Below are 17,644 nucleotides of genomic sequence, written 5' to 3'. Positions count from 1 at the left end.
TTTGTCATTATGTGCACAGATGAGGTGGATTGCCTCGGCAGTAGCAAATCTCTTTAGCATTTTTATACTAGAAGAAATTCCTTCTGAGAAATGAATTCACAGTAAACCCACATTTTAGCAGGTAGGAACATCACACACAAATCCATATCTTCCTGCAACTTCTAGTTCTGAAAGACAACTCACGCATTTTGAAAAAAGTTATTTATTTTCACTGCTTTAATCTCTCTACTGTAGTGTTAGCACTTAACATAAGCATCCACTCTTCTACTGTCCTATTTACAATCCATTGAAATGTATACTCTACAAATACAATACATATTTTCAGAAATGTAAGGGAAATGCACATTTTGGTAAGGTTTAAAAAAGTGACACTCATCTGTACAGGATCCTCAAATCATCCAAAAAGTAAAATTTACAAGGCAGTATCCACACAGCTATGTAAGGGCAGGTGCTACAGTGACAAAGCAGCAAACTTGCTAATACAATAAAATACTGAAAATTAAAGTGTTTTGGGGCACCAGATATTACACTTAGTACCACTGAAGTTGTAAATTTAGTAATACCCATATTTCTAGAAACACGAAACTGCAAACCTGGAGAACATTCTGAAAAATATTAAACATTATATACACATGAGGTAAATGTACCTTGGTCTTTTAAGAGGTAATTTGAGTTTAAAGCAACCGATATGGTGAAGGGGTTTTTTTGTTTGTTTGTTTTTTAAACAAAATGATTAACACCTTGCAATCATTTCAATGGCACAATATAAACAAGGAACTAACTAAAAGGTGAATTTCATGGCAGTCACACTCAGAGCCATTACTGAAAAAATAAAATAGCCTCTTACTTCATTTGACACCTTCATGTCCCCATATAGACAATCCCAACATCTTTACCTATATACAAAGTCTTTCTTAGGACGACAAGCAGAACCATTGGAGGGTGACAGTGTGTCATACTTGGAAAGTCTGCTTGAGAAACATCCCAGAATTCCAGCTTTTAAGGTTGGAAGGTCCCTGAAGAATTCCAGCATTTCAAAAATGACATTTCAGGCTTTTCAGCATCAGACCATTTCCAGTGCTCCTTGTTCTCCGTGTCCATATCCATCTGGTCACAAGTCTGTAAACCAAACTGAGGCTTCAATGCTACTAAAATGTAAAGTTGATTAAATCCACAAAAATTAAGTGAATGTATAATGTATGTAATATTTACAATAAACATTTGCATCAGTATTAATCAGAAACTGTTTTGGTATATACTTGAAATGATACAAAATTAATATTTTGAATGCTAAAATATTTTGGTCCCCCTGGATTTCCAAGAGCAGATCTGGTGATATTACAATCTTAATTTAAAAAATACTTATGTGTACCTGTGTCCATATAGATAAGATATGATCTTACACAGGTAACATTTAAAGTTACATAATATATACAGACACAGCCTTTGTAAAAGGTGTTCAGTTCATATAATGGAAAAGAAGAACAAAGCTTGAAGTTGTGGTGTCAGAACTGAGGATACATATAGCTCTATTCAGAATTTTCCTGTTCTGCAGCCCAATAAGAATGATAAGGTTGTTCTAAAACACTATTCCTTATGTCATACACTGTGTCAAGCATCCTTCTGTGTTCTGTTTTTGCAAGCTTCTATTACAGAGCTAAGTTTTGAACACAGTAAGAACAGTTGCTAGCAATTCAGGAGAATGAAGATTTGCAGGTGGTTGAGACAATATAACACACATTTATATTGTTGACAGAATCATCTGTGTGCCATGATGCTATTCATCCGCTGTACATCCTCTTTAAAATGCAACAGAACTGTTCCTTATATTTTAGGAAATTAAATGTTATGCTGATAAGGTTTTGTGGGTGCTAAAAAAGCCACTAAAAATTATTTGATGAATTATACTGCAAGCTCTCCTGTTACTATCAAAATTACTATGGACAGCTGAGGCGCTCCAGTAGCCTGATAGTTCTGAAGTAGGAGCTGTACCATTTGTATCTATGGTAGGACCCCAGGATACCTATGAAAATTTGAAATGCAACAAAGTTACAAAATAAAAAATTAAATTGCTAACTAGGAAGCCTTTGAAATTAGCTTGGAAATCCTGACCTATTTTCATGATGACCCATTTTCTTCAAGTATCTCTACAGATACACAGAACTTGCTAGAGAGGCTGCCAAGTAGGTAGGCTTGGGAGTTACATTATATTCAAACATTTTTTTTTGAACAATCATAATTGAAAAACTCTGTGGTGCACAACTGTCCAAGTGCATAAAGGCATAGCTTACTTAAAATACCTACATGAAGTATTTTTTAATCCAGCTTTCATCGACAGAGGCCTGAAGCACGTAAGCCTGACTTGTCAGATAATGCCAAACAAACATAAGCATGACAGCTGTACCTATGTTTAAGCCTAATCGGTTTCTAAGAGCTTCTCTTATTTTTCCCTTTTCTCCTGGATACTGTCTTCCAGTATGAATAAACTCATCCATTTTGTTGTTGAAAAAAGCATTTCATTATTTGCAGTTCAACCTCCAAGGATCTGTAATTCTGACATAATTTAAACCTATCTCCAAGCAAGCAGTAAGAATATGGAACAAAAATTAAGTGTTAAGGCTTTTCTTGGGTAAGGCTTGCATCACCTATGTAGCCTCTTCTTCCTGGGCCCCATTCCTCCTCCTGCTTTAGCTGCCACACATCACAGGCCACGGAACAGAACCTCAATTGTGCTGCTGCCAGCAACCACCCTGCCACTGCCACCATCTTGGTGAGAAACTCTCAGTGGGTTCTATGCTGAGGGATGAAAAGGAAGCTAAGCTAAAGGTTGGCATGTGTGTTGCGTAATGGGATGGGTATTGATGTGTTCTGGAGAGCGGCAGGTTAGGCATATTAATTACCAGGCATATTTACAAACTGAAATACTACTGTTTTGGACGTTAAAGAAACCAAAGATCAACCAGACTCTCCCTAAAATTGCAATTAAAAAAATATCCTGGTAACAGCAGGTCTTTGTTGTACATTTGGGCAGGAAGTAATTCGACTTCTAAACAAGTTTGTGAAAATCTTATGATACCCTTAAAAACTCAGGGAAATCTTGACTAAAGCCATGCATATTCTTCCGTGTTCTTATGACAACACAAGCCACCATAAGCTTTGTTCTTCTAACTATGAAGAGGATTGCTAGAATCCCCTGGCATTTGTATCCAAAGACCTGCAGCTCACCACCTTCTCTAGCTCACCACTTTGTGTATGAGGCACACACAACATACATGCACATAAAATTTATAAGCAGCTTTGACCTTTCTAGTACAAAAGCCCAAATAACCTTTCTATAATTACGGGTGCGCTTAATCCTTGTGTAATTGCAAATATTGTTCTTTGAGCCTTAAGACCCAGGAGAACTGCACAGAAAATATGCTTTTCATACTTAATTAATGAAGCAAAATCTCCCTTAACATTTTACTCTTTCTACTTTTCTGAAGTAGATAGGTACTTCAAGCATTTTAGAAGTACCACTTGATAAAAAAATCTTCTATGTAATTATGACTCATAACTTGGCAATTACAAAATATGACAGTGAATTTACTAGCTTACACTATTTAAAACTCCTACAGTGGTTTCAATAGTCAGATTTTGGTAAAATTGAAGATATTCCATGAATTATGTACTCACTGTTGCAATGAGTGAGAGTTAGATCTTAGCTAGGCAAAGGAACAATTTTCAACTTGAAACCAAAAGTACCATAGGCTTTGTACGTCCCTACTATTTTGCATTAAAAGACTCAAAAGTGGCACTTACTGGTGTAATACAATCTATTTTGAAGGCAATGTAATGTTCTGAAAAAGTGGAAAAAGCCCAGGAATTATGTATAAAGTATAGTTGCATAAGTTATGTTCCCACAACTGAATGAGGTCAATTTGTAAGTCAAGGTAAGAGTCCAAAAGATACACTACCTTAATAGCTAGCAAGGTACATACTCCAATAGTACATTCACAATCTGAATCAAGGAATCGAGACAGTGGTTCAGAATAGTCAATGTACCGGACAGGAATAAAGTTGCTTTAAGAGCCATCAATGCACTGTAGAACAATATACTGAACCAGTTTCATTTTAGAAGTGACCTCCTACTTTTAGCACAGTTCACTAGCAAAGACCAGCTATTAACTTCCCAAATAAAAAACTATAGATTAATGAAACTAGAGTACATGATGTTTTGTAAGTAACCTGGAAAAGAGGTTCATAGTGCACAGAAAGACCCAACACAACTGTTTAGCACATCCACAAAAATCCTAATAAGCGACGTTCCTATGAAGTACTAAAAGGCAGCAATATCCTTCTGTTCCCCCAGTGAGGTAGAACAATTAACCTTCTTAAAACGTCACTCTGGTGCAGATAGGGATTTTTACAGTGTTCTTCGGTAGCAAATCCAGGATTACATCTTTATCCCCTCCTGTTGACTAAGCTGTGATAATGTTTTCTTAATGCGCAAAGCTGTCAGCCGAGCGGCTCCGTTGGCATACCAGCATTCCCGCATAATTTTTGCCATCACTCGTAATGCCTGGGAAGGAAACACAAGTCATTATATGCACTGCTGTTCCAGTGTAGCCCATGTAACTGCTGCTCTGTCTTAGCCTCTTCAGGCATTTCTGAAGTCCACTACTAGTACTACAGCTGCATGGGACAGTATGCTGTTTAAAAAAAAAAAAATTCTTACTTTATTTACAGAAAAGTAAAACTCTCTAAACACTGTAGAGCAAACCTGATACTTTTCACTAGACTTTTGGCCCATGAAAAAAAATATTTTAATGAAATATTAGTAGCTTGTCTGTACCTGTTTTCTGAATTTTCACATCAGACAAAAATACACTACTTTTTATTGTACCTGCAGCTAAGGAGTTATTTCAATGCACAGCAATTAAGTTTATGAGCTGTCTTCCTCAAATTGAAGCTCTGTAAGGATTCTAAAAAGTTATGGAGTCTTTTTATCCTTCAAGCATCCATTCTTTGAAATCTGAATGCCTCTATGTGTTATTTGTAACAAAGCAAATAACAAATATGGCAGATGAAATAAAGTAACAGCTCTACATTCTAAAATACTGTGAAAGCTGTATTACATTAGCCATTTAAATCCCAATAACTTCCCGTCTCACAGTTTGTTGGTGCATTCATCACCTTTCTCTCCCTTCCTGTGCACCCTTGCCCAACTCTTATCTCAGCTGTGCATTCATTCCACACATGCCACAGCCCAGGTTCCCTCCTCTGTCCAAAGCACCTCATTCCTATCAGTGCCTCCCTGCTCCTGTAGCCCATTGCAGCTGTTCCCCCAAGCTGTGAGTCAGAACGCACTGCAGGTAGCCCTCGCTGGGCTCCCAGAGCAATGCTATACAATATTCTCTCTGACCAGTTCGGGTCAGCTGTCCCGCCTCTGCTCCCTCATGCTCTTGTCCACTCCCAGCCTAGGTGAGAAACAGAAAATGCTTGAAGCTGTGCAAGCACCGTTCAGCAACAGCTAAACCATCAGTGTGCTATCAGACTATTTTGGTCACAAAACCAAAACACAGCATCGTGCAGCCTACTATGAAGGACATTGACTCAATGCCAGACAGACACTGTATAATTTATTTGCAATGATGCTTCCTGCATAATGTAGTTCAGACTAGATCTAATTTATATTAGCATCCCCTATGCTTCACAGGAAAGGATCCTAGAATCCTCCATGCAGAGTTAGCTATTGACTTCTATGAAATTACATTTAATATACATAATATACTAATGTATAACCAAGGAACAATGCTTTTAATAAAGCCATAATGATTAGAATGAAATTAATTAAGTTCTCCTAGAAGCAGCTCTTCTCCCTTCAACAATAAGCATTTTAAGCCACTGAAATCACTAAAAGCTCTAGTGTCCATTAAAGCAGCTTTAGCAAGGTTAGTTAATACCTCACAGCTCTGCCATCTGTTTGGAATATTGGGCCTTAACTTCTGTTCGCAGACAACTTTCCTCATTTCTTCAACAGAAGGGTCTGAAGGAACGAGGTCATAGTACGGCAACTGGTAATCTTCATGGATTCCTGTAATAGGTTGAAAATAGCTTTATTTTAGCTAACACCAGATGACATATTCTTCATTTTTTACTGTGTTCATTATCAGTACTCTACCAGTTTTTTGTTTTCATTTTTAAAAATTACATCACAATGACTGACAAATAAATAAACAAAAATCCTTAACCATACCTTAGGAGTGTTTACATTACCCTTTAAGGATCCAAAATTTATAAAAATTGGAAGAGAGATAAGCTACATCAAGTCTTTCATATGCTATACTAAAAGCACGCTTCTTCAGAGCACATGGTTTATAACAGTATGCTTCATTTTAAATAAGGTACAGATGTTATCTGAACACATTATAGCTAGGTCTAGTGGCATTTGCCCCTCGCTCACAAGAATATTGAACTTTACCCCTTTTTCCCCTCTATGTAAATGTTTAGAGAAAATATTAACACAGACAAGAATATTTCCTATTTTCTTCAACAAGTATGGTTCGTCAGTCTAGAAAGAGGTTGAATAGACCAGTTATCATTTACAGGATTAACAATTAGAAAGTCCGAGATATACTGGCTATTACTTTGCACTGTTTTTTGAGCAAACTGTTTTCAGAACCTGAAAAAGTTTAAGTTACTTCTAATTCCTTAATATGACCCACTTTGTAAAGGTTGCCACGTACCACCAATTGAACACCGCCGAGCTATTTCCCAAAACACTAATCCCATTGCATAGATGTCTGCTCGTTTGAATGACTCGAAATGTTTCATATTTATCGAATCATCTAGAACTTCAGGAGCCATGTACCTGTTTGCAATTAAAAAAAGAAAAAAACAGATTTAATTTCATAAACACTTAAGAGTAGAAAAAGTTCAGCACTAGCGATCAGCTCAAATCCAAAATAATGTGTTTTTGTGGAAAAGGAGATAAAGGAAAAACTGCTTCATTAAGGTTATCCAATCAGAGACCATTCAATGTAAAGGGATAAGTAAACTGAGAGGAACAAGCAAAGAAGTAGGGGGAATAAGTAAAATGTGAAACAATAAACAAGTAGAGCCATAAACCTGATAGACAAGGGACGACTGAGACAGCGACAAAGACCGAAAGTCTCCAGTTCCTAACTGATAGGCTATTAAGAAACTCCAGGCATAGCTTCGTAGAGGTGCAGTCTGGATGTTGTGACTTCTAATAAGTGGGAAACAAGAGGAACACAAAGATTGAGGATATTCAAGGAAGGCCTGTGCAGCTATGCAATGCTTATCAAGGAACATTTAGGAGAAAGGGAACAGACGTGCAGCAACAGAAGAGGGTAGCAAAAGGGCCAGTTGCATAAGAGGTTGTCAGTCTGCACATGCTCACCAATGTATCCTATTTTATTAAATTCTAACTACTCTGTGCATCTCACTCTCAAGCCCACGCGCACGCATTCTCTAGGAACTGTATGTCAGCAACTGGAGGCAGGCATGAGTCCATTCAGGTCTAGCAACTGGAGCAGCAAAGGGATGAAGCTGAAACTAGAGAGAAGGAGGGGCTCAACATCATTAGCTGGAAGGGCAACTACAGATCCTAGGAGCACATCTGTAGGTGAAAAGAGCACATATCTGGAGCTACTGTGGGGGGGACCAGTGTGCATGAATTCTGGGCCAGCAACTGTAGTCTGACAGAAGGTGAAGGTGCCAGCAACTGGAGCAAATGAGTAGGTCTACTTCAGCTACTGAAATAAGACCACGTATCACAGGCTTCATGGTCACAGCTTTACATATACAAGTGTGTACCTACATGGTACACAGCTTACCAGCTACAGGGGAGAAAGGGGATGAGAAAAACAGAGTAAGGGTCTCTCAGCACCAGCAACTGGAGTGAGAGTCACAGGCTGTAAGGTCTGTGTGGCTGGGTGCCAGTTGCTGGGCTGGGCCAGAAGGTTTGCATTTCCCCAACCCTGCACAGCTGGTGTGCAGGGCTGTAATTCACTAGCAACCTTCAAGCTGGTCTAGCCAGCACCCAGGCAGCCCAGGCAGGGATACTTGCCAGGGCAAGAGCCCATGCTGGTATTTGAGGGAACCATGCACAGAGGCATGCATACATCTGCTGTTTGCTGATGTGCAAACAGCTGGGGAGTATGAGATTCATGGAACACAGGACAGAGCATTAGACACAGCAAACCTTGGATGGATGGTTGAGGGACTCAAACATGCATGGAGTTGTGAGGCTGCAGAAGGGAGTACATACTTTCACTAATGAAGTTCAAGCCTGATAGCTGAAGAGAAGGAAGGAGACTTGGCTGTCTATACTTATGTTTTATGCAAGTTCTGACAGTGTTTTATGCGGGTGTTGAAGACAGCACATGGCACATAGCAATCTATATAATCAGCCGTCAGTACGGTGTGTGTCTGTGTATGACTGGTTGGATCCCAAGGAAGAAAGCAGCAGCCACATCCATGGGCTTCAGAAGGGCAAAACCCCAGCCCTTTGGGACGTACCAGCTGGGCTCCAGAGGTCAGACAAGAGGAAGCCCCAGCTCCTGTAATCTGACAAATTATAGCAGCCACTTAAAACATCACCTAACTCGACTAGAGCAGGAATAGATGTGAAGTGCTGGTTAAGAAACCAGCAATGTTAAAAATTTCTTGAGAACAAAGTCTCACTACCATTGTAGTACCTGATTCTTCATCACACAGTCTGCAAGTCTCACCCTAAACCATGCCAGTCATTATTTTTAGTAGTAAATCCTATTTGGATTGCAAATTAACAACTGTGCTCACCGATTTAGTTAACCCCTATTTCCTGCAAGAAGAAAAATCTGTTAACAAACTTTCCCCTAAGAAACAAGGCCTGAAAACTGATCATGGCATCCAAGTGGTTGTTACCTTGTTTAGTTAATAAGTCTGATGTGGGAACATCAAGCAAAATAGAAGTGTGGACCTTACTGCAAGAGTTATTGACAGCAGCACCCCCACTGGCTGTTGGAAAGAATGAATGGTATTTGCTGCATCAAGTCAACATCAGTTGTAACACTGCTCTCTCATTCTGGTAGGGTTCTGGCAGCTAAATCCAGTATATGATGTTTAGCAGAGTTCAGTGTGTTTCTCCGCATCACTGCCCCAGCAGCCTCAAGCTGACATATCAATGAAGCAGGCCAACAGTGGCAGTGTTGACTGGTAAAAATGCAACGTGCAGATTACTGGAGATGAATACAGTGCCAGGCAATAGCTCTACCTCTGGAACAGCCACAGAAGCCTAGGCACGATTTCATTTAATCAATATCACAGTAGGACTTTCTTTTCCAGTACCAGGGATAGTAGGCAGAATACAAGACACATTACTTAAAAGAAATTTCAGGACTATCACACCTTTCAGAGCTCCCTCAGTACTACTGTGTCTTACAGAAATTACACAGATATAAGGAAGCAAGATAAGTACTATCAAGATAAGTAAAAAAATGCAACCAATAGCTGCATTTGTTCTGAACTACTCAGAACTTCAACAAGGTTTGCTGAGATGAGAGTTCTCCTAAGGCATACAAATTACTCACACGTAATAAACACAGCACAAACAGAGGACAACTGTCTGAAGTTGAGTGTAAGCTTTACTTTGACAGTATTTATTGAATGGAAGTGGAGTATTAAGTATTGTTGCAATCTTTGACATGGACAAGGCTCAAATCGTTCTGGTCCATCCATATAAAAAATGTTTTAATCAAGAATGCAAGATTGTGGTGAATGTTTTAATGCTCTCCAAGGATTTTGCATTACTGGACACTCATGCTACTTCATGAGCTTGACACAGTAAGTGATTATCTTGGAGCCTAGCAGAGAAAATAGTTGATCTATCTTAAGATGACACAGGGATGAAAAGAGTGATGGACCTCAAAAAACAACAAACCAAAAACACCAACCATGGTGCAAGATGTCAGCCAGAAACATGTAAACAAGCAGTAAAGGAGATTGTCTCGGCTTCTGTGAATCATCCAAAGAATGATTCACTTTTAACAGGAAAGACCATAAGAGGCCTGAATGTGGCAAAAATTCCCCCCCCACAGTGTGACTTCCATTGGCAAATTGACCTCTTACCATGATCCTCCATCAATGCATTTAGATTGGCTTCGGCTTCCATGATACAGAATGACTGCTCAGAAGGCCTGAGAGATTATTGCTGGAACAAGAGAGGCAAAAGGCAAGGAGGTCGTGTAGTGAGGTCAGCAGATCAGCCACTTCATGGCTGTTAAACAAAAGGGAGAGAAGCAGGCATCTCCTTGTCAGCTTATGTGTTGGAAATGCATTGCTTGGCAGAAACAGTATCTTAGGTTCTGGAGAGAGCAACTCTATTACACAAACTCTGACCTTCTGAGCAAGGTCTGCAGCTCAATATCATCCAAGAACAAAAGGATAAGTCTACAAAGAAGTGTACAAAGTATGTTGAGCATGGTTTTGCCAAACTTTGGGTGCCTGCTGACCTCTTTCTCCCATCTCTTTTAGTCCAAAAGTTCAGTATTAGTAGTCTAAATTTCTTGTACAACATATACGGAGCTTGGTGTCATCAAACAGACCCATACACAACATGTTGTGTGGCATCTCCCTTCATCAAGCCTATACTCTACCAGGTAGAGTTTTGCCCATATTTTGTTTAGGTAAACTTCAGAGAAGCACCTATGGCAAGAATTTGCTGCCAAACTTCTTTTAAAACACAACCTATTTGAACTATCAAAAGTAACAGCTGGGCCACACTTCTAAAAATAAATAGAAAGAGAATGAGGGTTTTTTTACTTGCCTCAGGGAGTGAGAGAGGGATTCTATTTCCTTCTCAGTTTAAAGCTCATGTTCCCTGCTTTATGTTGCAGGCTGAGCTGTGAAAGCACACAGTTCACACCCTCTGGTAAAGCTAAGCCTCTGAACAGAAAAGAAATAAAGTCAGAAAATTCAGTCAGAAAGAGGGATCATCAGTTTGACTCAACACCTTGATCACTCACACAAGAGTAAGTTTGCTTGCTCCCTAGACATACATTTTTACAACCATCATTAGAAAAATATAGACTTTTTCAAATCTCCCTGAACTTGTACACAGATTTTCCATGTGCAGAAGAGGTACCTGCAGTGGCAATCAATGGGAGTTAAAACTGTCATTGAAGAGGTAAGACTTGAACTGTACTATGAAAAATTAATCAGAGGTGCAGAGTTACTTACCTAAGAATGCACAAGAGGGAGAAGAAGGGTCTAAGCCTTTTACAAGAAGGTGCAATTTTCAGAGGGGTAGAAATGACTAATGTCTTTAAAAGGGGAAACAGATTTAGCACTCCTGCTGCCCACTGCAGCAAGCAAGAGTTGCTACAGCTTTACCCTTGTGAAGAAGCATAAGGCAGATGAATAAGGAATTTAATAATGCCTGTGCAAGAAAAGATCTGGTAAGTGGGATCTGCAAACACAGCTGAAAGGATGCTTTCTCCAATGACTAGACTAAAGAAAGTAACTGGTTTGTACATTGTTTTTCTTTGCACGTAGGTGTAGTAAAATTCAAAAATCACACGTGGCATGTGCCCTGCACCCAGCTAAATTTGCAACGACAAATTCCCAAGAAAGCCTGCTGTTTACTGGAGACTTTGAGAAGGAATAATACCCAGTACCTTATAGTCTAGGAGTAGTTCAGAAAATAAAACTTATCTGACCATTTGTGTAGTATTTTTAAAATTGGCAAAGGGCTAGTACAGCACAGCTTTAGAACAAAGTAACTTCAGCGATAAGTGTCAGTAAACAAATTTTCAGTACATGTTCTAAAAGCTTTGGTTAACTGAGCCTTAACATAATGTTTAGGGTTTTTTTTCTTTCCAAAAAAGACACAGCTCAAGGGGAATCCTAATTCACTGTAAAACCGCGATCTACCCCCACCCCACAGTATCGCTTACTAAAGGAATATCTAAAAAATTTTTTCTTGATATATAAACTGGAGACTGGACAACATCAACACAATTTTCTCCAACACTGCTAAGCCATATAGGCTTGGCTCTCACATGCTTCTCCATGAGCAGTGTCCAAACTCCAGTTTGACACAGCACTGAACCTACAGGCATCAGAAGAATGAAAAGTTGCCCACATTCAAAATGTGGGTTCACTGTTAGTGCTGCTATCTTTGTATGCTGTATAGCTGCATGGATTACTAAGGGAAATTTATTTATAACTTCCAGTCATTATTGCCTGAAGGCTCACCAATGATAAATTACTGACAGTAAGTTTTATTGCACTTTTGCTGAGTTAAACAGCTCTGAATTCTTCTGAGGGCAAGAAAAACCTGTATTTCCAAATTCAGAAAAAGCTTTTAAGAGAGACTATATTGACTCATCCACTTAAGATTCTTTTTATGCATTAGATGACGAAGATGACTGTTTTAAGTTCTTGCATTTCTCTCAAAAATGTGATTCCAAGAAAGCTCGTGTCCACAACTCTGCACCTTGTATGTTCTACCACACAGGCTTCACATTGAAAAACACAGCATTTTACTGTCACTATCAATATCCTGTCTTACTCTCCTGACTGGGCTGCAAGTAACATTTCCATGCAACACACGGCAAAAAGAAGAAAGAAAGAGCACTGAAGTCTCTAAATAATCATCAGGCATGAAGTCTCTTAATTGTTCTAACACATACTTGTGCCCTACAGTACTTAGCAAGTTTTCAGCATTTTACACATGCCAACATTCAATGTGCTTTTTAAGCGCCTGCCATCTAACTGAAATACCAGCTGGCAAGGAAGTGCCTAAGAACTCTATCTGCCATTACATTTTCCTGCTGCTTCTATTTCTATCAACACAAATTTATATGGGACCAGAAAAACCAAAGCATTTTATTATAAAAGTTGCCTGGCATGTCACATAAATGATTTTACCTTTTTGTTCCCACTCTGTGGTTTGGAGCAATGTCAATTGTGTCTGTAGCTGAATCATGCCTAACTGCCAATCCCAGGTCTGCAATGCAGCATGTTCCATTCTTTTTCACCAATATATTTTTTGATTTTAAATCTCTGTGAGCAATTGCTGGTTTGCCTGTAAGGGAAAAAAATAAAAGTAACATATCTGAAAAAAAAAAACAACTCCAAACCAACTTGCTTTTGTTCTAAGCCTGGTGCAAAATTTTGTTTGAAGTTACAGAATTCCTTCCAGTTCTGACAATTTATATGCAGCAGGGTACCTTCTGAAATCATTCATTGTAGATTGTCTGGCTGTTTAGGAAAGTGCATTTCATGTTTACTACATTACACCACTCTATTGCTCCTTTCCCTCTTCCCGCCAGTATTTATTGCGCAAACATCCTACTCAAACCTTGTCTCAACTCAAAGTTAAGAAGATGCTACCTGCACCCTTACTTTGTGCCTTTTAACAGGTGTTTTGTAGGAAGGATTGTTACATCACGATACCAGAGAAATGAAGGCAAAAAGCCTGTCAAATTAAGAAGTTCTATTAATTCAGAAATCATCACGTGGTAGAACAAGCTACTTATGTGTCATTAAAAAAAACCTAAAAATCCAACTAGTATTATCCACATGACAAGTGGAATAACTGTAAGATTACCTTGTGTGCCAACAATTTCCATGTGCAGATGAGCAAGACCACTGGCAGTGGACAAAGCTAATTTTATCATTCCTTCCACCGTTACTGTATACCTGTTCAGGTAATCAAAGAGTGATCCATGCTCATGATAGTCTGACACTAACCACAGCTGAGTCCATGTACCATTGTCTGCAAAATAAAACTGGCATGAATACCACACATACACACACAAAGCATAAATAAACAATATATTCCACTTTTATACAATACTTATGAAGTACAAATTATGTTCTGCAAGTAACCTCTGTAAATTAGACTCTTACATCTTTACTTCTATCCCTGTAACATTTAAATGCCTCTGCAAGGGCTGGTAATACCATGGGAGACTTTCTGAAAAGCTTAGTGAGTAATCTTTTATTTAAACTAAAACACAAACCATAGAAAACTGATGTCACTATAATTCTGAGGTGAATATTCAGGGTGCAGTATTCAGGGTATTAGCCAGGCCTTGCCTTTCCCTAAGTTTCCTGCTGGAGAGGGGGCACAGGGAACAGTGTTGAATGAATGGTACAAAATTTATCCTGTCACTAGCACTCTACCACAATACTGTCCAGGCTAACCATAAGAAAAAAAAATGTGTTTCAAACTTTGCTTCCTGACTCCTTCAGTCTTTCCATAACCTATCTGCACTCAGCCTGGGAGACAATTTCCACAGTGGATTTTTCCTCCTGGAGTAGAAGCTTACAAGCAGCAATCAGACACAAAGTTAAATCCCACCTCTTATGACCTCTAAATTGCTGGCCAAAATTGAGGTTTCCAGGAGGCACAAGGGTAAAGAAAGGAAAAAACACTGAGGAAATCAGTTTGCTGTATGACTTTTGACTGAGCTATGACAAACAAGACAGGCCACAATACATCTGTAGATATTCCAAGGCATACAAATGACATGTAAGAGCTTAATTGTTCACATTGTTAAAGCAGTGGACACAAAATACCTTTAAGTTTAAGCCACACAAAGAAGACTATCAAAGGAATTCAAATCAAGAGGGAAGCAAAAGTATTTTTTACCTTCGAAGTAGAAATATACCCAGGAAAGAACAATCCGGCCACCAAATAGGTTTTCTAATTTTGTGTTATAAAAGCAATTCTCCTGTGGCAGACTTGGAAAGTATTTTTATAGCCAGCTACTTTTAAAGAAGACACTTTCATCTCTTTAGAAGAGTAGTTATCCCATAAAAGATATCAGTTGGACTCCTACCCTGAATTATATAGCCCCTACTCTCTCAGAACAAGTGAGAACACAGCACAAGTTAAAAAGATGTCTCATTATGTGATAGTCTCTAAAGATTGCTCAAGAATTAAATATGAAGAACATGAAAAAGGGAAGAAAGTTCAGAACTTACTCCTATCATAAACATACTAAAAATTTTTTACTTTCCAAAGAACAGACTTGTCCAGAAGAGCCAGAAGCACAAAACACCTGCTCTACAGATTGACAGAAACTACCTTTATAGAAACACTTGTGCTTATCTTTAACTAAACACTTTGGTGGGGGGGGAGGGAAAACTTGCACGCCTCCCTTCTATTTGGACGTTTCTAAGGAAGTCAGTGATGCCATTAAAAAATAATCTAAAAATAAAATAAACCCCCAAATTAAAAAGCTTCCAAATACTTCAGAGTAGGAAGACTAATCTACATTCAAACAATTCCATAATGGAAAGAGAACTCTGGCTTGCTACATTTACAGAACAGTCTCAACTAAGTTGATCAAACAGGCAAAAAGTCCCAAACCAACCAAAGAAAAAAACCAAAACAACAAAAAACCAAAACAAACAAAAACAATCAATCCCCCAAACAAACCAACCTAACAAAAAAATGCGCCATAAAAATGCACCATAAAACCAAACAAAAACAAAAAACCCAAACCAAAACAAAAACAAGCAAAAAACCAAAAAACAACTCAGTCACATACTCCAACCTGTAAAAGACCTGTAAAAAGCTACTACTGCTGCAGGAAGAGTCTTTTATGTCCACAGAAGGGACACCTAAGTTTTGTTTTTTTTAAAAAGGAATAATGAAATTAAACATTTTTTTCTAAAATATCTTCAGTTTTCTAATTAGAACTGCTGCATCTCTTGCTACTTTGCAATATCCAAGCACAAACTCACAGAACTCAGCATAGTATTACATGTGACTTTTTCCAAAGTGAATTATGATCTCTGAAGAGTCAATCCAACAGTATTGGCTTCACTAAACCAGTCTTGCAGAACCATTAGAAACAGGTACGAGTTCATAGGCACAGAAAAGACACTCTTAAATACACATAGTCAAAGAGCTCCAAAGAGCTGCAAAAGTTCTAAGTAAACTAATCATATCACTTTAGAATATTTTCTTCACTCATTTTTACTCTACTGCTTCATCAGTTATGACCCTACATTGCTTGAAATAATCCTCTCCTGGGCACTAACACCATACACACTCATTGCTTGGTCCTGTACTTGATTTCTTCTCCTGTTTCTTAGGAGTGGGATACCTCAGCAGGTGTCTATACTAGACACCTAGCTGTAAGGAGGGAAATTAAACTAATTAGTCTACCAGACCTATTGTGTTTAAACAGCTCTGTAAAAGATGTCAGCTTCTGAAGAATTGATTTGATTCAAGCTTTCACAGGTTTGATTCAAGACTATGGTGCCTTTGCATAAAGATCCTCCACTCTTAATGCTACGTTCCCTCCCAAGAGGGGAATATGCTGCTGATTACAGACCCTTCTATTCAGTTTTATCGTATTTATTACCAGCAAGTTTTAATATTCAAGCTTTACCTTCCTTCCAAAGAAGAAATATAAACTGGGCTTACCATCCACTCTGAGAAGAACAATGATTCTTTTGTACTATATGCTGTATTTGTGGCCCTTCCACCAGATTTTAAGAAGGGAGAGTGCTACATCCAAACCTACATGAATAATAGTAATTACAGACAAGCTGAAACGCAGCAATAGGTCCAGTGTCCAGCTATCAGAATGGACCTACTATGTTTTCCTTGCCTTGCTGTATTTGACAAGCTATACATTTGTTTAGCACTCTAAGCAGAACGTGTTACGATAAACTTAAGTCTTCTTATTCTGTTGACAGTAGTTAATTATTACCAAGTAATAATTAACCTGACCCTGAGTATTTTTGGCTGCACAGTAAACAGCATCTGCCATGAAGCTTTCAATCACAGGATTTGCATTATCCTGTAGGAAAAAGTAATTACACTCAATAGTAATTACATACAGCAGCCCAGCTTTCCATGATAAGGTAATCTAATTTAGTTTTCATACACACAATGATCAAGAACCTCAAACAATTTCAGAATGTTAAAAAAAAATTACAAAAAATTTACATGCTTTATTGGAAATATATTTAAGAGATTAATTATGTTTATTTCACCTATTTCAAGAGACCTGAAAGTATTTTATACTATCAAAATCACTCAGAAGTAAAAGGTTTTCCTTTTTTAACTTAAAAAAAAATATTGAAATTCTGAGTAAAGAAGCTTTCAGATTTGTTGTCAGGAGACTGATCACAGTTTGGGAAAACATTAGTGACATTCAAGCAAGATCTGTCTTGGTAGAGCTGATTCTTGAAAAAGGAATTTATACAATTGCTATATCAAATACATAATCAAGTTTCAAATAAAAATCAATTGAGTGAAATTACTTGTGAAAAATGTTGGGTTTTTTTTCACATCAGCACTAGAAAAACAAAAATGGTTTCTGTGGTGTCATGTAGTAAATGTTTCAAAGCAGAGATTAAGCCTTTTTTGGCATGCAGATAACACAACATTATAAAAAAAACAGCAGGAAGAAGCAGTGAAAAGATCAGATTCAGATGGGATCTACAACTAGAAATCTCTTAGAAATTAGATATTTAGGGAGATGGCAGTTTTGTCACTGACTGGAGCATGACTGGTGTCTCGTTAGCAAAACAGCTCGACTCTATCACATTGACACAGTCATCTGATTAAATGATGAAAAGCACTTGAGCTGTGCAGATTCCTTCTTCTCAGGCTAAAGCCAGAGCT

General features: G+C 38.3%; 1 protein-coding gene across 1 annotated transcript in view; it reads right to left on the bottom strand.

Moving 5' to 3' along the window:
* Nucleotides 1–293: 293 nt before the first annotated feature.
* Nucleotides 294–17,644, bottom strand: part of TGFBR1 (transforming growth factor beta receptor 1) — a 34,952-nt gene continuing 17,601 nt past the window's right edge. The window contains exons 5-9 of the mRNA XM_082295473.1: nt 13,601–13,768; nt 12,919–13,075; nt 6,729–6,853; nt 5,946–6,076; nt 294–4,561 (exon numbers count right to left, since the gene is read on the bottom strand). Coding sequence (XP_082151599.1) covers nt 4,436–4,561; nt 5,946–6,076; nt 6,729–6,853; nt 12,919–13,075; nt 13,601–13,768 — 707 coding nt within the window. The 3' untranslated portion in view covers nt 294–4,435. The remainder of the gene's footprint in view (nt 4,562–5,945; nt 6,077–6,728; nt 6,854–12,918; nt 13,076–13,600; nt 13,769–17,644) is intronic.

The sequence above is a fragment of the Coloeus monedula genome, assembly GCF_965178545.1.
Source record: "Coloeus monedula genome assembly, chromosome: 1".
Taxonomy (NCBI): domain Eukaryota; kingdom Metazoa; phylum Chordata; class Aves; order Passeriformes; family Corvidae; genus Coloeus; species Coloeus monedula.
This window is presented reverse-complemented; position numbering and strand designations above follow the sequence as displayed.